The 20,275-nt window shown below is 38.1% G+C and overlaps 1 protein-coding gene across 2 annotated transcripts in view; it reads right to left on the bottom strand.

Moving 5' to 3' along the window:
* LOC138187480 (disintegrin and metalloproteinase domain-containing protein 10) overlaps nucleotides 1-20,275 on the bottom strand; it is a 159,708-nt gene that overhangs the window by 37,062 nt on the left and 102,371 nt on the right. For both annotated transcript variants that reach the window (XM_069128311.1, XM_069128312.1), the window contains exons 5-6: nucleotides 3,574-3,844; nucleotides 492-650 (exon numbers count right to left, since the gene is read on the bottom strand). In XM_069128311.1, coding sequence (XP_068984412.1) covers nucleotides 492-650; nucleotides 3,574-3,844 — 430 coding nt within the window. The remainder of the gene's footprint in view (nucleotides 1-491; nucleotides 651-3,573; nucleotides 3,845-20,275) is intronic.

Here is a 20,275-nt window from a genome sequence, read left to right as displayed (position 1 = left end):
TAACAATTATGGAATGATTTACGAAAAATAGAGGTATTTAAATAAAAAAAATTATATCGGGATATATGTATACTGGAATGTACAGCGAGACTTTATTTAACGAAACATTTTAGTTCCTGTCCGATTAAATTGTCTGAATCTATTTATCAGAATGAGAATTATTATATGAAAAAAAGTATAGATAGAAAAATGAATGAATAATTCTGTAACATATAACTGTTTTGTTATCCAATAAATTTTCCTATATGTACAAGAGTTTAATAATTCGAGTGACGAATTGCCCACTCATCCCCAATAAACAGACTACCCAAGTAGTATTAGCTCGGCGCGATACGACAGACGATATTCACTTTCAGCCGACTCAAAGGCTTAACGTAGATGTGTAGGCAAAACATTTTTAAATTGAAGGAAACTTCAGCATCTTCTTGGCAGGATGTGCAAATCTTTTGTAAAGTTTTTATTAAAAAGGAAGATTAAATTGAAAAGCTTACCTATCGAGTAACTCTAAATTGTGCGAGCTCGCCGTGGGGTCTTTCTTCCTAACGTCTTTGGGATAGAAGCCCGGCTTGGCGCGGGAGTTCCCCTCGTTCAGGTGTTGATAAAGCGGCCGCATTGTGTCCCCGAGATATCCACTCCACGTCCTGTTCGTCCTGCGAACGATTTTTCGTCGGTAAGCGTTTGGAAAACTACAGCGCGCCAGTGAATCCCTCATGCTGAACTGATCAACTCCGGCCGCCCGGGATAAACGAGAGAAATCGTCGGGGTGCGGCAAGGAGATAAGAGTGACATATGTTGGGTAATACGTAACAGGCTTGAAGCCAATTTACTTCGAGGACCGTTGCCATCGGGCCTCCTGTCGAATCTCTACGCGTTCGTATCAAGATGACCAAGGCCACATCTTTGAATTACAGCATTTCACGAAAGTATTCAAATACTTGTAAAAACCTTTTCCGAGTAATATTGTATAACACTCATATTATATAATAATATGAGTATATTATGTGCGTTATACGAAACATTTGAAAATTATATTGCTACTGTAAAGAGATTCGAGTATCATGATTACATTGGTCAAGTTTGAAGTAAATCTGAAAATGTACATAGATGTTATAAGATACTTAGTGCAAGCATATATTTCGCAGAGACCATAAAAGTATTTAAGCAACCAATTATCCATTATGCGATTCATGCTGTATATTAATTTTTTGACTAAATATATGTTCGAATACTGTACACACTGTATATTAAAACTCGTTAAATTTTCTCATTTTTATTCTCTCTTTTTTTTTTTATTCTTTTCTTTATAAGATTCAGTACGTTCCATTTTTACGAGTCTTTTATATACCAACGCAGTTGCCGCGTTTTATGCGTTTTTTTCACTGTATCCGTTTAATTCCTTGCGTGCGCGTGACGTGATTTCGAAAATTCACCAGTGAAGTCATAGACGAAACGAGCGCTTAAAGTGTTTAGAGACTGCGCCACGCTGTTCCAACGACCTCGATATATAGCAGAAACGATAGGTTGTTGCGCGTAGATAGAAAGATTGCCTCGAATTCTTTCTATGCCATCTGACCGGAATATCCGATGAGAATTCGCCATTACTCCCGCAAAACTCATTTCACTGATAAGCTTTGGAACGAAATGAGGTAAGAATTTAATCTGTGTTAAATATATATTTATTTTCTAATCACGCAGTTGGATAATTATAAAACTTTGATTTATTGTATATACGTAGAGAAAAAAGTTATACTAGGTCTGTAAGTATGAAACCGGAATTTGCCTATAGATGGCCCTAGCTGATAATGTAATTATCACTAAAGTGCGCCATTGATGCCAAAAGTCTTTGTTGACATCTCACAAACATTTTCGACTCAGAACAATACAAGTTTCATACAACAGCATAGTTTGTAATAGCGTTGAACATGTCAAATTTTATGCCTGGAAACTACGATTTGCGGACAGCATTGATTTTCTGTTACCATTTGAAGAAAACTGCTGCAGAATCGCATCGAATGCTTGTCGAAGCTTACGGTGAGCATGCTCTTGGTAAATCACAGTGCTTTGAGTGGTTTAAAAAATTCAAAAGTGGCAATTTTGACGCGAGGAACGAAGAACTTGAAAGACCACCGAAAAAGACCACCGAGCTGTTAAAACCTGGCGAAACAGTTAATACTGAGCGCTACCGACGACAAATGATCGATTTGAATCAAGCTTTGCGCGAAAAACGACCAGAATATCAAAAGAGGCAACACAAAGTAATTTTGCTTCGTGATAATGCACCATCGCATACAGCAAAACCGGTCAAGGAAACGATCGAAGCGTTCAGTTGGGAAATACTTTCGCACGCGGCTTACTCACCAGACTTGGCTCCGTCCGATTACTATTTATTTGCATCGATGGGACACGCACTTTCTGACCAGCACTTCACTTCTTACGAAAATGTACGAAAATGGCTCGATGACTGGTTTGCCTCAAAAGAGCGACAGTTTTTTTGGCGTGGCATCCGCCAATTGCCAGACAGGTGGGAAAAATGTATAGCTAGCGATGGGCAATACTTCGAATAAAATATTTTTAATCATTTTCATACAATAAACGTGTATTTTCTATACAAAAATTCCGGTTTCATATTTACATACCTGGTATGAGTAAAGAAAAAAGATGTTATTAATTGAGATGGGATTAATTAATAACAATTTGAAAAAGATATAAAAATTCACTTCAATAAAATATAATTATCGAATTATGGATCAAAACTTTCGAAATTAAGAAAATTTACAGTGAAGATTTATGTGATTTAAGAGCCACTACAATAGTCAGTTAGAACATAGCTAATACCACGTAACTGAAACTAAAATTTCCATGTAATACAATTTATTCAATTATTAAGATAACTTAAAATCTGTTTCCTTCTCTCCAGCAACTCTTTCTGAGTTCCATGCCAGAGAACGTTATAATTAATCAATGCTAGAGCTGCTTCCCTCTCTAATTCTCTGTTAAAATGCGTTCTCTCTGTAATCGTAAGTGCACTTTGACGCGCGTGTCTTAGGAAATGATCGGTTTCCCTTGCAGAGCCTTTGTGTCGCGCAGCTTCCCTACTAATTTTGTTAACTTCGATTCATGGTACCGATGCTTTGAAACGTTAGTTATCGCGATCTCTAATGTAAAACTGGAATGCTTGATCTCTCGTACAGTTAACCGCCATTACGGTGCCATCTGAAATTCTATTAAACCGGTCAGTAGATACTAAGCCGGTCGATATTAAGTTTGTACCTGGAATATTGAACGTGTTAGATCATACGGAAAGATATTATACATCCAAATTGCACGCTAAGCTGTCTCAAATGCAAGACTAGGTTGGAAATTCAACTGTGAACGGCCAATTGAATTTCTTCTTATATTATTCAAAGGAACAAAGATGACAGAGGGCAATGAATAACGAAGTATAATTGATATTTTATTTAATTAAATTGTCTTCAGAGTCTTCATACGGGAAATTGTATTTTTCATGTTGTTGTACTATTACGTCGAAATAATTAGCTTAATGGCAAACACAAGAGTTTAAAATGTATTTACCTTAATTCATTTAACGTGTTCTCTCGCAAAAGCTCACTGGCACATGGATACCCATTACTACGTGGGACATTCACGTCCACGGAACGATACGCGATCGTATGGTGATGCACAGCGTCTGTTGTATCTTTATCTTCGCCATCTTGCCGATGGCATACGAGGGGAGCGTATCTGCTGGTTGGTTCGATATAGATTTCGTCGGATGCTGTAAAGATAGTTCCATCAAACAGTCCCTCTTCTGTTACGACCCCATGTACCGACGAGTTCTCATCGTCTGAAACAAAAAATAAAGAATTGATAGTTTATGTTGTTTAGTCAAAGTTGCGTAAATGCAATAGTATAAAGGACTTATATATGGTTTCATATATTATATATTGTATCGGAATAAAAGACACGTTTCAGAAGCCAGGAACGCAAATAAAAAATATGCAGAAGATTTTCTTTGACTTAACGAAAAATATTATATAATAGTTTATCACGTTACTATTAATATTCTAGTTTCTGTTAAATTCATAAAACTCTAGGTTTCAAGTAGGAGAAGAAATGAAGCGACGAAGAAATTACCGAACATATCTTCAGAATTCTCTTTCATAACCACAATGTTGGAAAAATAAAATTCGATATGTAAATTGACTGAAAAGAGACATTGTTCCCTTTCAGTGCTTTTTATCAAAGTCTTTTATGCAATATTTGAAATCTTCTTTAGAGTTGTCGATGCCAAAAAGAGAGACAAAGATCTAATTTTCCGATTGTAAAATTCAGAGAGAACTGTAAGAATTCGATCAGCGTTATGTCTAGCGTGAATGCACGTCGGTATGCTTCCTGAGTCACTTTGACCATCTTTTTCCTGAACGTTGCTACTGTGCTCGTAAATCGTGAGATTTACGCGTGCAAGAACCGCGTACGGAAGAATCCGCGTTTATATCACGTTTGCCCGCTCGGACATGGCCCCGGCAAGTGCGAATTTATATACGTTTGATCCATTGCATCATCATAGCATATCAGATCGATGATGCATCGACGGGTTTCGTATGTGTGATTCGATCGTTTTCTTTTTATACTCCTTTTTCGAAGGTTCCTCCTTATCTTACTGTTGAATAAAATAATTCGAGAAGAAAAATCCTTGCGTAATATACTAACCGTATGCCAATGTAGTAAAATGATTTAGAAAGTAATTATTATGAGAAACTATAATCATATCAACGACAAAGAATTACATATATTCCAATTAATTCATAAAATTCAAAGTTATATTTGGCATCTTGGTAGTCTCAACATTACTCGGAATGTTGTAAAGACAGATTGTTGAGTTTGAAGGGTATACATAATAATAAAGTAAATCGTAAGCCGAGATTAATCAGCATAAAAAATTCATATTAGTGGGAGAATTCATAATAGAGATCCACTCATTGCTACTGTAAATGTATAAATACGGGGCACCACATTGGTTTCCATACATCGTAATATGGCTTGTTCAATACTTAATTGCAGTTTAATATCGAGATTAAACGTTCACGGCGATGTATTGTATTATTCATTATTTGATATTTACTTAACATTTAGGGTGGTATCGAACGATTCTACGTACATACATGTGACAAAATGTGTGCACAATACTCGTTTAAAATGAAAACAATTTTTCACGGAATATTTCGTAACATTTTTCTACGGATTATGAAATAACGTCCATAGCATTTTTATAACGCTACACTTTAATCTCGTCCTCGGTAGAATTTGATTTTGAAATCTTACGTTTAATTCTGAATATGAATAGCTATTCCTATTTTATCCTCCTCCATTCTTTTTTTAAATAATTTTATTAAATTCGCTGTTACAATATTTTCCTATATTTTGTGTCCTCGTTTAACGTAGACGCTCGCCCAGATCCATTTATGTCCTATCTCTATTATCTATTTAAATCCGTGCTGCAAAGTTCAAACGTGTCAAAAATAGATTGTCGTGGATGAGAAGAGCTAGAGGCCTGGATGTCGATCAAAATATTCTGTCCGAATTTTTCACTGGACACAATTCGTAATATTTTTTCCCTGTACGTACCTATTGGAGCAGATAATTGAATTTTTAATACATCAACACCGAACATCTTCCAAATTACGAACAATTGATTAATTCGAGCGAAATGGAATTGAATTGTATCCTCTGATGTCCATTTCATCAACGAGTTTGTCATTCTTTTGAAATGGATCAGCTCGAGCGTCGATTACCCTTCGCTGATTGACTTTGAGTTAATTAACTATTATCACGTTACAACATAAATTTCGATCCTCGTGGTGACATTGTTTGCGATATTATTCGCGCAGTTATATTGTGTAATACGTTTAATAGAGGAGGTTATTGTAATTCTTGTTTATATAACAATGTGTAATCGGAGAAGCCCGAAATTATAATACAATCTATACAGGTATTTGTCATTTTGGTACGATCGTTTCATGGAACGATAACCACGGTTTACTTTTGAGAATTTTTAGTTGAGAATGCAACGTTCAATGCCCTGTTGTTTTTGCATACAAGGGTGCGCACTGTAAGATTCCTTCGCATGTGGTTCTCTTCTATTCTGTCGAGAATCGTGTACATATAGAATGCAAGAAAAATGCAAAGCTAAGGGAAAGAACTGTTACTCGAAAGATAACGTTGCTCTTCAATATTTGGAGTTGTGTACTACTGGATAGCGTAGGAATTTTTAAAATGATATTTCTGGAACAGTGAAAACAAAACTATTATTGAATGATATACTAAAACAATGTTAAAATATAAGGGTATACGTATCCTCTTTTGTACTATTTTACAATATCTTCCATTTACTTCAAGTAAAATATATATATCTATATTGTCAGGACCTACAATGTTTGGATCATACAACCGTATATGAAAAATGGTTAGAGAGAATACTAAATATTTAGAAATGTTAGGTATAATAGGGGCGAAAGTTTTCACCAGCGAAGATTAGAACCGTCGTTAAGCATTTGACATCTCTTGTACGACGTATTGCTTTTCAATAATCAGTAATCAATTGTGAGAAACGGTTGGAGTGCATATATTTATACACGATTATAATAGAGAATCTGGAAGCTTTACAGGGCATTAGATATATAATCCTTTAACAAATAAATTAATTCTAATAAAATCTGATGTATTTTCCAATTAATTAAAGGAAATCGTATTCCTGAATATCTAACCCTTCTTCAAAATCTAATCTCAAGCATTGAATCCATTTACGCATCTCTATCAATGGAAGCTAAATCACTTCTGGAAAACAATAGCCCAAAATTTTTCATTAGGTTTTCCGATGGAAAATGATTTAATTAATCGAGATCGAATAAAGAATGAACAATAAGGACAAGTTTAATTATAGTCGAGTTATCTTTTCCAGCTTCATCGGAATTCTTTTAGCAAATATAAGCCATCCTCGTTGATCGATTAACTTGGAAATTTAAACTTCGCTAAGTTTAAGTATGATTGATATTATTTCAAGTATCGCCTTACTTATTCTCCCTGTTTGCTCAAAATATAACGAACGTGGAGTACAGAACTCGTAGCACTAAAAAGACAAAGCATCCTTTAAAGATTAGAACACGTAAAACGCGTTTTAAACGTCATCGAATACTGATCTGCCAAATTTCTGTCAATATATCATGCAGCTGATGTTTTATTGTTTTGGGCTGAAAATTCTATTGAGTACCTTTCTTCTAAAATGCTTTGCGTCATGGAAATATCCTTCGAAAACTGTATTTTTGAAGACAAATATATCATCGCTATCTTCAAATTTCGCATAAATGCAGAAAAATCGCAGTCGATTCATCAGAAAGGAACAAAACGCGTTAAAACTGAGATGTGTTAACGACATGATATCTTTCGATAGTATTTTTCAAATACTAAGGCTAATAAAATTACTATTAGGCAAATGTATTTAGTCGAAGTACGATTATAATTGAAAGCATCTCATAGTACTTATATGCAATTTAAACTTACTCTGTCTAAGTTCGACCCTACTTAAAAGTGTTAGAAGTTCGAAACTTTCAATTAGATTCGAACCTGCTCGCACTATACTTTACTCCATCGCTAGTTCATGTAGCAGAATATCAGCCCGTGATATTTTATTCCGCATGCCGCCCCGCATAAGCGTAAAAGTTAATTAATCTCGTGCAGAAAAAGCTGAAGCGATGGAATGATTTGATTTTACGTCATACTCTGTCGCGTCAAAAGCGTCAGAGTTATTAAATATCTAACAATTTGTAAATATTCCTCGTTGATGATTTCCATTTTCGGATTTTAATCAGATTCCGAAAATAGTGACAACGGCTTTCGCGGGAAAAGACAGTTTCCCACTGTTCTGTCCGCGATATTCGTGTCCGTTGGTTACGTTACAACGTGATGTGCGTTCTCTATGAATTTCCACAGTTCGCTCCTATTCATGTTTTCGCTCGAGGCTTCCTAAGCCGCCATATATCGTAAGTTACCTCTATTGTCCACCCCGTTTCAATACTATTGCCATTTCGGAGCGACTTTGGAAACCTTTTGTTCGAACGTATCGCACATTTGTTCCAGGTCCACGAGGCTGTACGGATTCCACGTGATCAGTTTCATCATCGGATCCAATAGCAGCGAATTATAAAACCCAGCATGGATTTTAGGATATTTGAAATTTCTGGTATTATCTTCAATATTCCTTGCTCTTGCTATACTATGTTACGTGATTTAATACTGTCACTTAATTCAGAGGATCTCAACTAATACTTGGTAGATAATTTGAGTTGAACATATAACGAGCATCGTTTAATAGAATCAGAGACAGCGAATTTTGAATTATAATAATGCGAGAGGAACGATTATAAGAATCATATTTATCAATGTTAAAAAGACTAATCGATTCCATATAATTAAACCGATATAGAAATTCCCTCCCGGAGGCCAGTTTCCGTTGGAAACATCCAAATGTACAAAAGCACATAGACCCATAGGATATTTGTAAATGAAAATTTCGAACACGTTGGTAGGATCAAAGAAATCTTCTAACGAAAAATCAATGTGTAACATCAATGTTACGTATTTGTATCTAACGTTACGTTCATAAGATTGACGCGAGAGGAGATCGTAAGAATCTACCCTTAATCAATTACAGGATGAACTTAAACGAACCTTTTCATAGAACTGCACGAACCATTGTCATATTTCTACCGAAATTCTATTTCAACAACGTTCAAAGGATTAATGGATTCTACGTAATTGCAACGATGTAGACATTCTCTCTGGAGACCGATGTTCAAAGAAACGACTTTATAAAGAGCGTTGATCCTTTGTATTTGAAAAACGTGCAAATAGCACGGTAGTACATCGAATCAATATAAATTTTTCAAACAAGCCGGACCGCGGACGGATTTGCGAGCTGCAGGATTCCCGGAAAGTCGATCGCGTTAGTTATCGAAGTGGAAAATAATGTCATGAATAATGGAGGAACGTGCCGCGGTATGTACTCCGTCGACGGGTGCAGTCGCATTGAGGGGCAGCGACCGTGCAAAAGGCAGAAGGGAGCAAAGGGAATGGGAAAGTAACTCTGCACAAAGTGCCCGAGCTGCTAGCTAATTCGCAGACGTACTCGCTCGGTTCTTCCCCGATGTCGACTCGTTTTCTTTGACGCGACGAAATAGAAAATCTCCGCGGTCACCCTTGGCGAGCGAATCCTTTCAGGCGACGATCGCGCGGATCACGGACCTTGTTTGATTAACAAATGAGCGATACTTTCTTTCCTACGATCGACCACGGGAGAGAAGTAAAAGTCGTTAATTTTTTTCTTCGCGTTTGCTAGTGCTCAGTGGAAAATCAATTAGGTGTCGTTTTACAGTTTCTGGTCATTGAGTTAGGTTCACAAGCAGAAATTTTGTTTTTCTAGCTACGATATAAAGATTGAACCTATTTAAACGATTTTGGGTACTGAAATGTTTGTTAGTGGATGATGATGAGACATAATGTGCAGCTGAGGCGAAATTTCGAAGATTGTAAATTACAAAGCGCGTTATGTGATCTGTGATCTAATGTCTGTTCATGGATTGTCATTTGATAGCTGTTGAGATGTTTCAACACAATGGAATTTGATAATCAATCAATTAATACAGAATAATTATCAAATAAATAAACAGTATTTTAGATGATATCTAAACTATTTAGTTGTTGTTGCTACGGCACGACTTTAATCAAGAATTTCACTTATTCTTGACAGATTTTTATCAAAAATCCTTCTAAGATAACACAATTTTGATCCGACTTCTTTTAAAAATCTTACTTTCTAGTTAATATGTAGCGATTACAAATTCTTGTTCAGTAATATTTAAATATACGTCGTTGTGTAAGATTCCGAGTCCCTTTGGAGAGATTCGCGAGAGAAAGCGAAATTGTCGATGAAAATTCCGTCTGATCTGGCAGTTTATCAGGTGTATCGGCGGCAATTTGTCCCTTTAAGAGCCGGTTGTCGGTGGGCTTGGCCGGTTACATGTAAACGCGCGTATGCTGCCGGTGTTTTAAATGCAAAATTGAGCCGGCTCTCTCTCCCCATGATGGAATTTAATTACAACGATCTGTCGTCAGGGGAACGCGGTCGCCGTTCGAAAAGCCAATCGTATTTCGACGGGTTCGAGTGACCAACGTGTTGATAGAAAGTCGATAACGGGTGGCAGCCTGTTCTCGCCCGCGACATGCAAACGACGCGGCCTCCAATCATTTCTCTTGCTATACGGAATACACTTTGCCCCGCCAGGCGTGATTCTGCAAGTGTACAAGGAGACAGACAAACCGTCCTTCATAAGCGATTTATGAGTCGGCCAACTCATGTAAATTGCTTGAAATCGCGCGAATATTTGGGCAATAGCTAACACCGAGATACTGATTCTGCCTTTGACATCGTGTGTGCTAACAAAAGCGACCACGGTAATGAACGATTGGTGCAACGATGTCATGGAGTTCGCAGTTTGTTCATAGAAAATAATACTTCTGGAAGCAAGTGAAGGAAGTCGAAGGTTTACGAAGCCATTGCTAGTCGTGTAAAAGCAGAGAGATCAGTTCTGACGTTTAGTTAACAGAAATTCTGGCAAAGAGAGATCAATATATGGGATAAAAGATTATGAACAATTCTGAAACAATCTACAATATATTGGGGAACAAACTGTTTAACTAGCTGTTAGTGATGTAATAAACAGTGAAATGTATCGTGTACTTGACTGACAGCTGGACATTGTTTATTCTGATAGAATATCCTATTCATGAAAAGAGAAGAAGCCTGTTCAATATTAATATTTTCAGTTGCAGTTATTCTAATTCAGTAGCATGTGTATGTTACCCTATTTCTGCAATAATTCAAAATTAAAGTTTAAAATGTTGTAACAGGAGTGATTCAAATAATTCTACCGTATTACATAAAACGAAAGTCTCCTTAGGATAGAAATAAAATGGAAAAAGTCGAATAATTTTTGATACTGAATTTTTTATTCTTGAGATCTGGAAACTCGCAGTCCCGAGAGGTACACTATTTTCTTGCTGCTAAAGGATTATCCCAGGAGGAAAATAAAATTCAGCTGGTTCCCTCTTCACGTCGCCGCGCGTGTGCCGGCTTTCGCTCCAACGTCCTCCTCCTTCCATTCGCTTTTCTCAGCCGATCTGATGTAAAATGCTGGATACGTAAGATGGAGAACGCAGACGTCTCTGTACGTTTCTGAAAGGCTTCCCGTAGAAGTCCTTCGTGGTAAATCACTCGCTCTCGATCGAATCCCCCTCTTCGGTTTATCCATTTTCGGGATCGCAGACGAAGGGATTCGACGGCAGCCGTGACACCGCCGCTCCGATATGTTCTCCTTGCATCGACGTCGATCCCTTTTGGAATTTATGTGCCCGACGACTGGGAAAATTTCGAGGAAATTCCACCACTGTATGTGTGTGTGCCTTTCGGCCCGGAAAGATCAGCCTTCTCTCTGTCTCCGACAGGTTTCCACGCTCAACCATGGAGGCTTTGACCTGACCAGTTTGCATTTAATTTGGGAACGTTTATTCTTCTATTTCCTCTCTTGACCATCGTTTCCTGATTCCTTTTTCCGTGATTCGAATCGTCGTATTTTACGAGTATAGGACATAGACTCTGTCGGTGAATATTATTTGGTACACATTATAAAACTATTTTGGTCTGGGTGTGGTTGGATCGTTCCGAAAATACTCAATTGGGTTAACGAATTTCAAGCCATGCTCCGTTTCAATTTATAAAGCAATTAATGAAATTATTCGAAGAAATATCAGAAGCCTCAAGTAGACCTCAAACAACGTACGAACCTTAAATACAATTTCACTGAGTAGGAACGTATATAAGCTCAATTTCGTTAGTGGTGCATTAGAGTCCTCGACCCGGCGACGTCTCCCAATTATTCAAAACTTAATGCAGACCGTATCCACCCTCTCAAAGTCTATATATCCAGCTCGAAAAGTGGATCTGGCTTGCAAAGTGACAGAGCGGGCCCCAACACTGGCTACGTTTCAGCTCAGCCTTTTCACCATTTCCTTTCACCCTTTCTACTACTCTCCCTCTTCCCTATTCCTATTTCTTTTCGCTTGCACCCCCATGGTTCTCTCTGTCTCCCCTTTTTATATCTCACCTCTCTTCTTACTCGTTTCCAGCCCTTTTCGTTTCACGTCTTTATCAATCTCTCTTGCGCAGTCGGAGCGCGCCTCCTTTTCTTTCCGTACGCAAGCTCTTCTGTTTATCCGCGTGAAAGCTACTCTTCCGTGAATCGAAATTTCGGAATCCGTCGAAAGACTCTTCTCTTTTGCGCGTGCATCCTTCTATTTTATCCCGGCGTAGCCCATTCGAGGAAACGCAAATGTGCAAATTCCATTCTCTGTTCCTGACGAGACGATGCTTCAGAATTAAATTCTCTCGCACGTTCAATCTAGTTGCGATATCTCGTAAGATTTACGTTTTCGAATTCTTCTATTCTTTCCCTTATCCATTTTATCCCTGCCTTATGATTCTTAACACAGAATTAATAAATATGATCCCAAATTTGACCATCTCCACTCTTAACCTCCACACATTTTTACACCACCTAACACTTTTCGACAAAAAGCTTACAGTTCTAAGCGTAAATCCGTTTGCAGCATCGTCAGCTGTAATTCATTATCAAAACGTTGTAAGCAAATTATTAATAATAAAATAATCTTGAAATTAGTATTGTATTTACGATTACGAAACCATAATCGATCCTCTCTTAACTCTTTGGAACTACTTATTTGAAAAGTGTGTAACATCTCTCGTAAATTTGAGCGAAAGATCAATAAAGGAGAATCGAATGAATCACGAATACACGTCACGTGGTTGGTTAGATAACGAAGTGCTTACCGATCGGGCGTTCATTTTGAAAATCGGCATCATTAATTCCCAACACACGTCTCTATTTAACCCGATTCGATAAATCTCCGCCAAATGTTGCTAATTATCCGATAATAATACCGCGCCGGCGGGAGGCTAATTTGTGTCGCTTCGAACTTCACTCTAAACGCTATCTCCGTCTCTTCCTCTTTTTCATTTTCCCACCTCTCGCTTTTCCTCTTTCGCCTAATACGTGTGTCGAATATTCCAAACGATTCATTTGCCAAGCACGATCCGAAAAATTGATCGAAACCCTATTCTTTTTATCATCGTCTCATTAATGTTACGCCCGTATACGTTTCCTCGCCGGAATTATTCGTTTTCGAATCAAACAAATTAGAATTTTTTACATTCAATTCTCTCGAGTTTTATTAGAAAGGATCAAAGAAAAGGTTCTGGTATTTGCTATCGGAAAATAATTTTAAACGCTACTTACTATTGTAGCAGTGGCCGGGGAGTTTGAGAAAACGGAGTTTTCTTTTTCGAAAAGCTTTTAGAAAGTTGGCTCCATTTGGATGTTCCCTTTATTTTCCAATGGAAGTCAGCTTCCAGAAGAATTAAATCTTTCTTTCATCGAACTGCGCGTAACGTTTTAACGGCGTAGCAAACTTTTTCTAAGACTCCCCATTCTCTCCTCTGCAAACGTTTGGAAAACTTTCAATTCTACTTCATGGCGTTATTCTAATGAACGTTTTTAAAACATTGCGGGAAATTTCAAGTTACAAATTGGATAGTTAATAATTTCCTATTAAAATGCGCAACTCCTTTGATCAAATTTTATTATTTATACCCCTATTAGTTTGGGAAATTATACTGTATTACCTTCAAACTTTCCTTTAAATTTAAATTTAAAATTTTACTACAAACTTTTCGCCGAATCCAACATGTTGTTCATTGCAGCTAATATGATATTACTCGAAATATGAAAGGAAAACGGATTTATTACATAACTTTTATATATTAAAGTCGAACAATCTGCATAGAGCGTGTAATGTAATACGTACGTTCATCTGGCAGAGATGTAGCTTTTGATGTTCACACGTCCACTGAATTTCTTCCATCAATGCCATATTTATTTTCCGTCAGCGCATCAGGATGGGTTTTGTGGTATGCATGGTCAGTCAACCCCGTTCGACTCACGTTGTATTCTATCGGGATCAGTGGTTACGAAAATTAATGCTGATGCCAGACACGCCTGTTATTTGACGCCGGTGTAAGTGGTAAAACCTCGCAATCAACGCCAATGATTGATGCGCCCATCATCGGTATCACTTGTGCTGTGTCACGAGATAGAGGAGTCACTCTTAAACAATAGTTTTCCTGCTTTCGATACTCGCCTGTCATAATTGGTCGATAACGGGCTTGAATATTTGTCACAGATCTCCTCGTCTTCGTCATTTTCCACTGGTTCGATTAATTGGGATCATTTAAGTTTCATCGTATGTTCGTCAAATATTATTGTGCAGTAAACGATAGACTTAAACGATGAGTGATCGAGGATCATATAGAATAAAACAGATGTAACAGACGACGAGTCGTTTTTCTAAATATTTTATACGGTTTTGTCACTGTATGTATCAGATCGACATAACAGATGTACACTATGTTTAGTAACATTTTCCTGATATTTCGTATGCAGAGTTTTTACACGCATTGGAAGTCTAGTGACGGCAGTAGATATCTTTATGCATTATGTGAACATATCGTGCACTGCTCCAATAATGATATTGTAATTCTGACATATTGCTTTCTTTTTTTTTATATATATAATATCATCTGACGCATTTTTCTTATAGTCGAAGCATGACTTATTAATATTCAATAAAGTAATGAGATATGATGAAAAGAAATTATAATTTGTAATAAAACTAAAAACAAAGAATATTGGACATATGATCCAAAGAAAAATTACATTATAATCTGAACTAAGAAAATTGTAAAGTATCTTTTCTTTCTAACTGATCTTCTTCGACCAACATTTTTTGTATCTTTTTATCTTTAGCGTGACTCGAGGGGAATGCAATCCTCGTTTGAAACGCTGGAAATAAGACCACCAGAGTCTGTTGTATCTCGTGCAACGTTCGAACGAGTCGCCAGCTCATTAGAGCCTCGATGTAAAGAGAAAATATATCGCGTGATAGAAAAGCCCGCAACTCAACAAGGGGAGGGGTGGTTTAACGGAGGTATCAATTTTCTTAGAGGCCGTGGTTGGAACGAAATCGATTTAGGGACAGGATAAACGGGAGGCGGTGTCAAATCATGAAATTCCGTAGACGGCTTAATTGCTCGAGTTTCGGATTCTATCAATCAGCTCGCTAATTGGGCCAGTCACGGCCTTGTTATGCAGCAAATTAGTGGTCAGTCTGCCGGCAAGATGGTGAATCGAAACGCGAAGATAGCTATTTCATTACCGTTACCACGATGCACCTTGTCATTAGTTCGCTGTCGTTTAACGAGTAGAAGCGAATTTTTATGGAAATTTATGTTTCTCGTGGTGTGTCACCAAAATTTAATCATTCACGCTAATAAATGGAACCGTGCATCGTGCAAGTATCGACGAAACTTCATTGTATCGAACCATATTGCCATGATTTCAACCGTGATATTTCCAATTCTGAAATTCACACGGTACAATTTTCATTTCTAGTCGGAAAAAAGATTCGAAAAAACTCTCGACTTCAATTTGCAATGGAATAGCGAAGGTTATTTCGCTAATTTAAATCAATACGATGGTACACCATGATGGAACGAAATCAGAAAACAGAGTCAAAATGATAAGTGGCTGACGGTAACTATAATTTTCCGCGGAGAAACCACTTAAAAGACGATCGAACTGCATGGAAAACGGATCCTAACGAGGTCCCCGAGGAAATCTCGGTGGAGAAATAACGACGTTGTCACTAGTCCGTGCTTCTGGCTGTGATCCTGACTCTGCTTCAACAGGGCATCCCCAAGAGGATCCTTCATTTCGTGCGAGCTCTTGTTTTATCGACTCGTTTGTTTTTGGTCTAGTCGTCGACTGATTTTCATTGTAACGTCGCCGAAGTCTCGGCACGCTCAACTGTGATCCCTCTAGAAACTTTACTCATCGGAATGTAGGCATTATCGCCACAGGCTGACTAGTCTAATCCAAACACGCCGTTCAACTTTCAACTAAAACGACGTGTGCTTCTGAGAATGCGGCATACGTGTGTGTGTGTGTGTCTGCGGAACTATGATCGGAAAGTCACGCAACACACTAGCGCTTCTAATAAATAGTTCAATAACGATTGCGTGACTTTTTGATCATAGCGTAGGTTACATTCGCCGAGATGCCAAACCACTGTGTTTGATGTCGCGAACCCGACAAATCATTGACCAATTCCACTTTTACTCCAGAAACTCTACCGTTTCGTGAGAATTTTACAGCGTTATGATTAGACTACGGATTTTTATGGAAATTTACGTTTTCGCGAATGCAATTAAAAACAGTGAACTTAAATAGAATATCCTCAAGTTATAGAATACTAAAAAATTCTTCGAGATTCGGGTAACACCATTGGATATTCATCTGTATCGATTCTGTAAAAAATAAATATTTTTCTGCGTATTGGAGTATCAAAAAGGGCTAATTTACGGTACTGTCAAGTGTTTTCCTACTCATTTCAAAACTCATGGTGACAGAAACGACTGTTCCGAACATTTCCAACAAATTTCACAAGATTGTATAAAATTCAGCGTCAAAGTAGAAGATCTGCTATTTTCACTAGGTTCCTACAACAACAAATTTATTCTGCAAAGTTTCATCTTAAGTAGAATGGTTGGATAACAAGTTCTCGCGAGTTTTCATTTTTAAGCTCAATGTGACTGACAAGGCCGCATTGGTATACGTTCCATTCGAAAATGTCACCATTCGGTGCGCGTTCCGTGCGAGACTTTCTTGATATCAGGATCTGTACAATCGGTCAATCGATCGGGAAGCAAAGTCATAAATGGAGCGAGGCTTTTATTCTCGTGCACCGCATACTTGAAATTCCATCTCGTAGCAAGAATACTTCGCCTTGCAAGATACATTCGTGGGAAATGTACTTTATACGCGTGCCACGGGGGCGAGGGGAATCCATTTGAAAAGTAAACTTCATTTGAATGCGTTCAGTAGATAGCACGTGCGTACAGTCGAACGATCGACCAGGTATAAAACCATGTCGAACCATCAATCGATACTTTCCCCGTTGGAACTGACTATTCTCTGTTAGTTCAATCTGACTGATCGATAATGCTTACCCCATTCGTGCCGAGGCTACGTTCTCCTCGCTACCAACGTGTTAACTATGTTAGCGAGTTTAAACTTCGTCACCGGATGAACAAGGAATTTTCTATTCCAATTGTTCATTGGTAAAGAGGAGCAGAAAAATATAATAGAAAGTTTTCCGCTATGTACAGTTCCTATTGATATATATTTTCGTTCATAAGTATTAGGTCAGCTATGAAAATGTATTATAATTATATTATAATATTTATATTTATTATTTCATTTGAAACGTTAAACCATAAAGAACTCGTATATTCAATATTCTTTCTTCCACTGACGCACATAGCCATGAATTCCGAAGTTAATATAAATATTCGGGCTTATCTTGATTTTCTATCTATTTTGTGAAAAAAAAAAAAAACAGGGAAGAGAAACGTGATATTAAATTTGTCCTCGCTGTTATTATCTTTCCCTTGTCCGCTCTATCAGTTTCATGTAAAATTGGAGATCCAAACCCTATCCCTTTGTATTCATCATGCATGTTTTACACAAAAAGAGGGAAAAGAATAAAAAGAAAAAAGATATATTAAAAAACTGTCCACATCATATGCAGGGCCTGGTTTTTCCTCCTTTTTTCACATATCGTTCTAACCGATGATATTAAAGTTCAAATCCTGAAAATCTCTGGCGAACCAGAATTCAGCCCCGTGAAAGGTAAACACTTTCATATCGACGTTCATGGAATTCGTTTGATCTATCGAAGAAACCTTGAAAAACTAGATCAGCGTGTATCCCAGAGGAAAAACTGTCGACCGATTACGTCTATGGATGACTATGCTCTTCCCATAATACTTGGCTCGGGAGGCAGTAAGTCGTGAACGTGATCCGCGGAAAAGCGGCCCACCCCTTTTACGTGATACCACGAACTTTTCAGTTCTCGACGACTCGGTTTTCGTATGTATTACATCGCCCGCGATGTAAACTACTTTAATCCGGGGGTTGGAGTCGGCTTCCGGGGGATGCTACACGGATTTTTCCACGCCTGATTCTCGACCTCGTATCGCAAGCGCTACGACCCTCCCACGAGAACGGCGACGATATTACGTTAAAACAACCCCTCTCACCCTCGTAATCTGATGAGGATACTTACCGAGACTTCGGAAATTGCTTTCGTTTCGATACTTCCGCCTCCAGCGACACGCACATAATGCTCTGTCGCCGTGTCCTCCATGGTACTTATACGGAGAAAGAAATAAATATTAATCATTTTGATACGTAATTTCATCAAACTATCGTAAGATTTAAGATTGTGGTTTGTTAATGCACGGTTAAGTTAAAAGACTGGACTCTGATAGAGCGTATATGCAGTGATGAACATACATTCATACGTTCATGGAAATATTTGAACATCTATCAGAGGAAACATTTATGTTCGTATCGCATGTGTTACTTAAGATATTTAAAAATTTCATCGGAATTGTAACAAGACATAACTGTTACGATTATGTTGGTCACGTTTCTATTCTTTGCTTCGTCTTCATTGTCGATTCCACAAGAAATAGGAACCTATTCTCTGTGTTGCAGATGCAAATCAGTCGATTTTCTTAACTCACGATTCAATGCCTAGTTACTATAATTTATGGCGCTCTCAAATGTCTATCGCTATATCTCCCTAAGCCTCATAAGGCACTGAACAGTAAACGCCCGAATGTCCGGAACGCTTGAATTTCCACATTCTCTCGCGTTATTTGTAACTATTCAAGCGGCAGGAGATCTAAAAGAGCGATCTTCGACACGCCATTGTCGTTAAAAGTACATGTTTCACTTATATGCTGGTGCGGAGTGACTAGGAACGGCTGGCCGTGTTTCCTGGGAGTTCTCGGTGAATACTGAAAGAACCGGAAACTTCATTTTCCGGTGGAAGTTGGACCTCACGAAGGCCGTGTGCATCCAAAGAAAGTGACCTGACGTGGCGCGAGTGGAAACGCTGGAAATTACGAGATGGAAAACGAAGCTCGAGGGCGGCTCTCCTCTTGTAGGAAGCTTGGAAACGCGACAGAAAGATCGAAGATAAGAAGGATCCTTGTGGATAATCCTCTGGGCACTTCTGGAAGATAATGCCCCGCCTGATGGAACTCTGTCTCTTCTCTGACGGAAGAATTACCAGCGAGAATCTCGGGAGGGGGGCGGGGGGAATAAATTGAAATACTCGAGTGGACGCTGTTGAACAGGCGAGGGTTCTTAATTTAGAAAGGCGAGAATTTTTCCGCGGTGCTTTCATCGGTGTCTCTGATCGAGATACGTAGTAAATTAGTATTAGGACGGGTAATACTTTCTCGGCTGGTTCGATATCCTGCTGCGATCAAAGCCAACGAAATCCCCTTTAGGATCCGCGAGGACTTTGTGCCAGGACCAAGTGAACTTTGATGAGAAATTCTGGCGCCAAGCTGAGCTCCGCCATTCTTCCACGTTTCCTTTCAGCGTTTGAATTTTCATGAAACGTTGCTCCATTTCGTTGTTCTATTATTTTACGTCTGCATCTTCTCATTCTCTTTCGAAGTAAATTCGAAATTCGACAAGGGCCTATGGCTAACTGTTATACCTTGATTTTGTGGGTGAATGGATTACGTGAATAGATAAAGCCAGATAAAAGGGTACAGATAAAAGAAATGCACGATGCGTGCCACAGTTATTCTTTCTACACTTTATAAAATCAAATTAACTTTAAGTGTTTTGTAGTCCATGTTTTAACATTGCATATGAAGTATTTTCCTGTTTGCAACTTACGGTAGGGTTCCGTTTATTGCAACGACATTTTAGTTAATTTATTAGTTGAACTTTTACTGATTAGATCTACTTATCCGTACGAGAGCTTGTACTATGTGAACGAAAAATAATAGGTAACGAGAAAAATTGATAAGTTCCTATTGTATGAACTCCGATTATATAAACTATTTATCCCTCAACAAAGCGAACCTCATTCAATCGTCACTGATTTCAATAAATAATTTCGCTCAACGACGTGACAAGCTGCTACGAACTCGGTTACCGATCTA

This window comes from Bombus flavifrons, chromosome 15, assembly GCF_040668555.2.
Source record: "Bombus flavifrons isolate JBK064 chromosome 15, iyBomFlav1_principal, whole genome shotgun sequence".
In the NCBI taxonomy this organism is placed as follows: domain Eukaryota; kingdom Metazoa; phylum Arthropoda; class Insecta; order Hymenoptera; family Apidae; genus Bombus; species Bombus flavifrons.
This window is presented reverse-complemented; position numbering and strand designations above follow the sequence as displayed.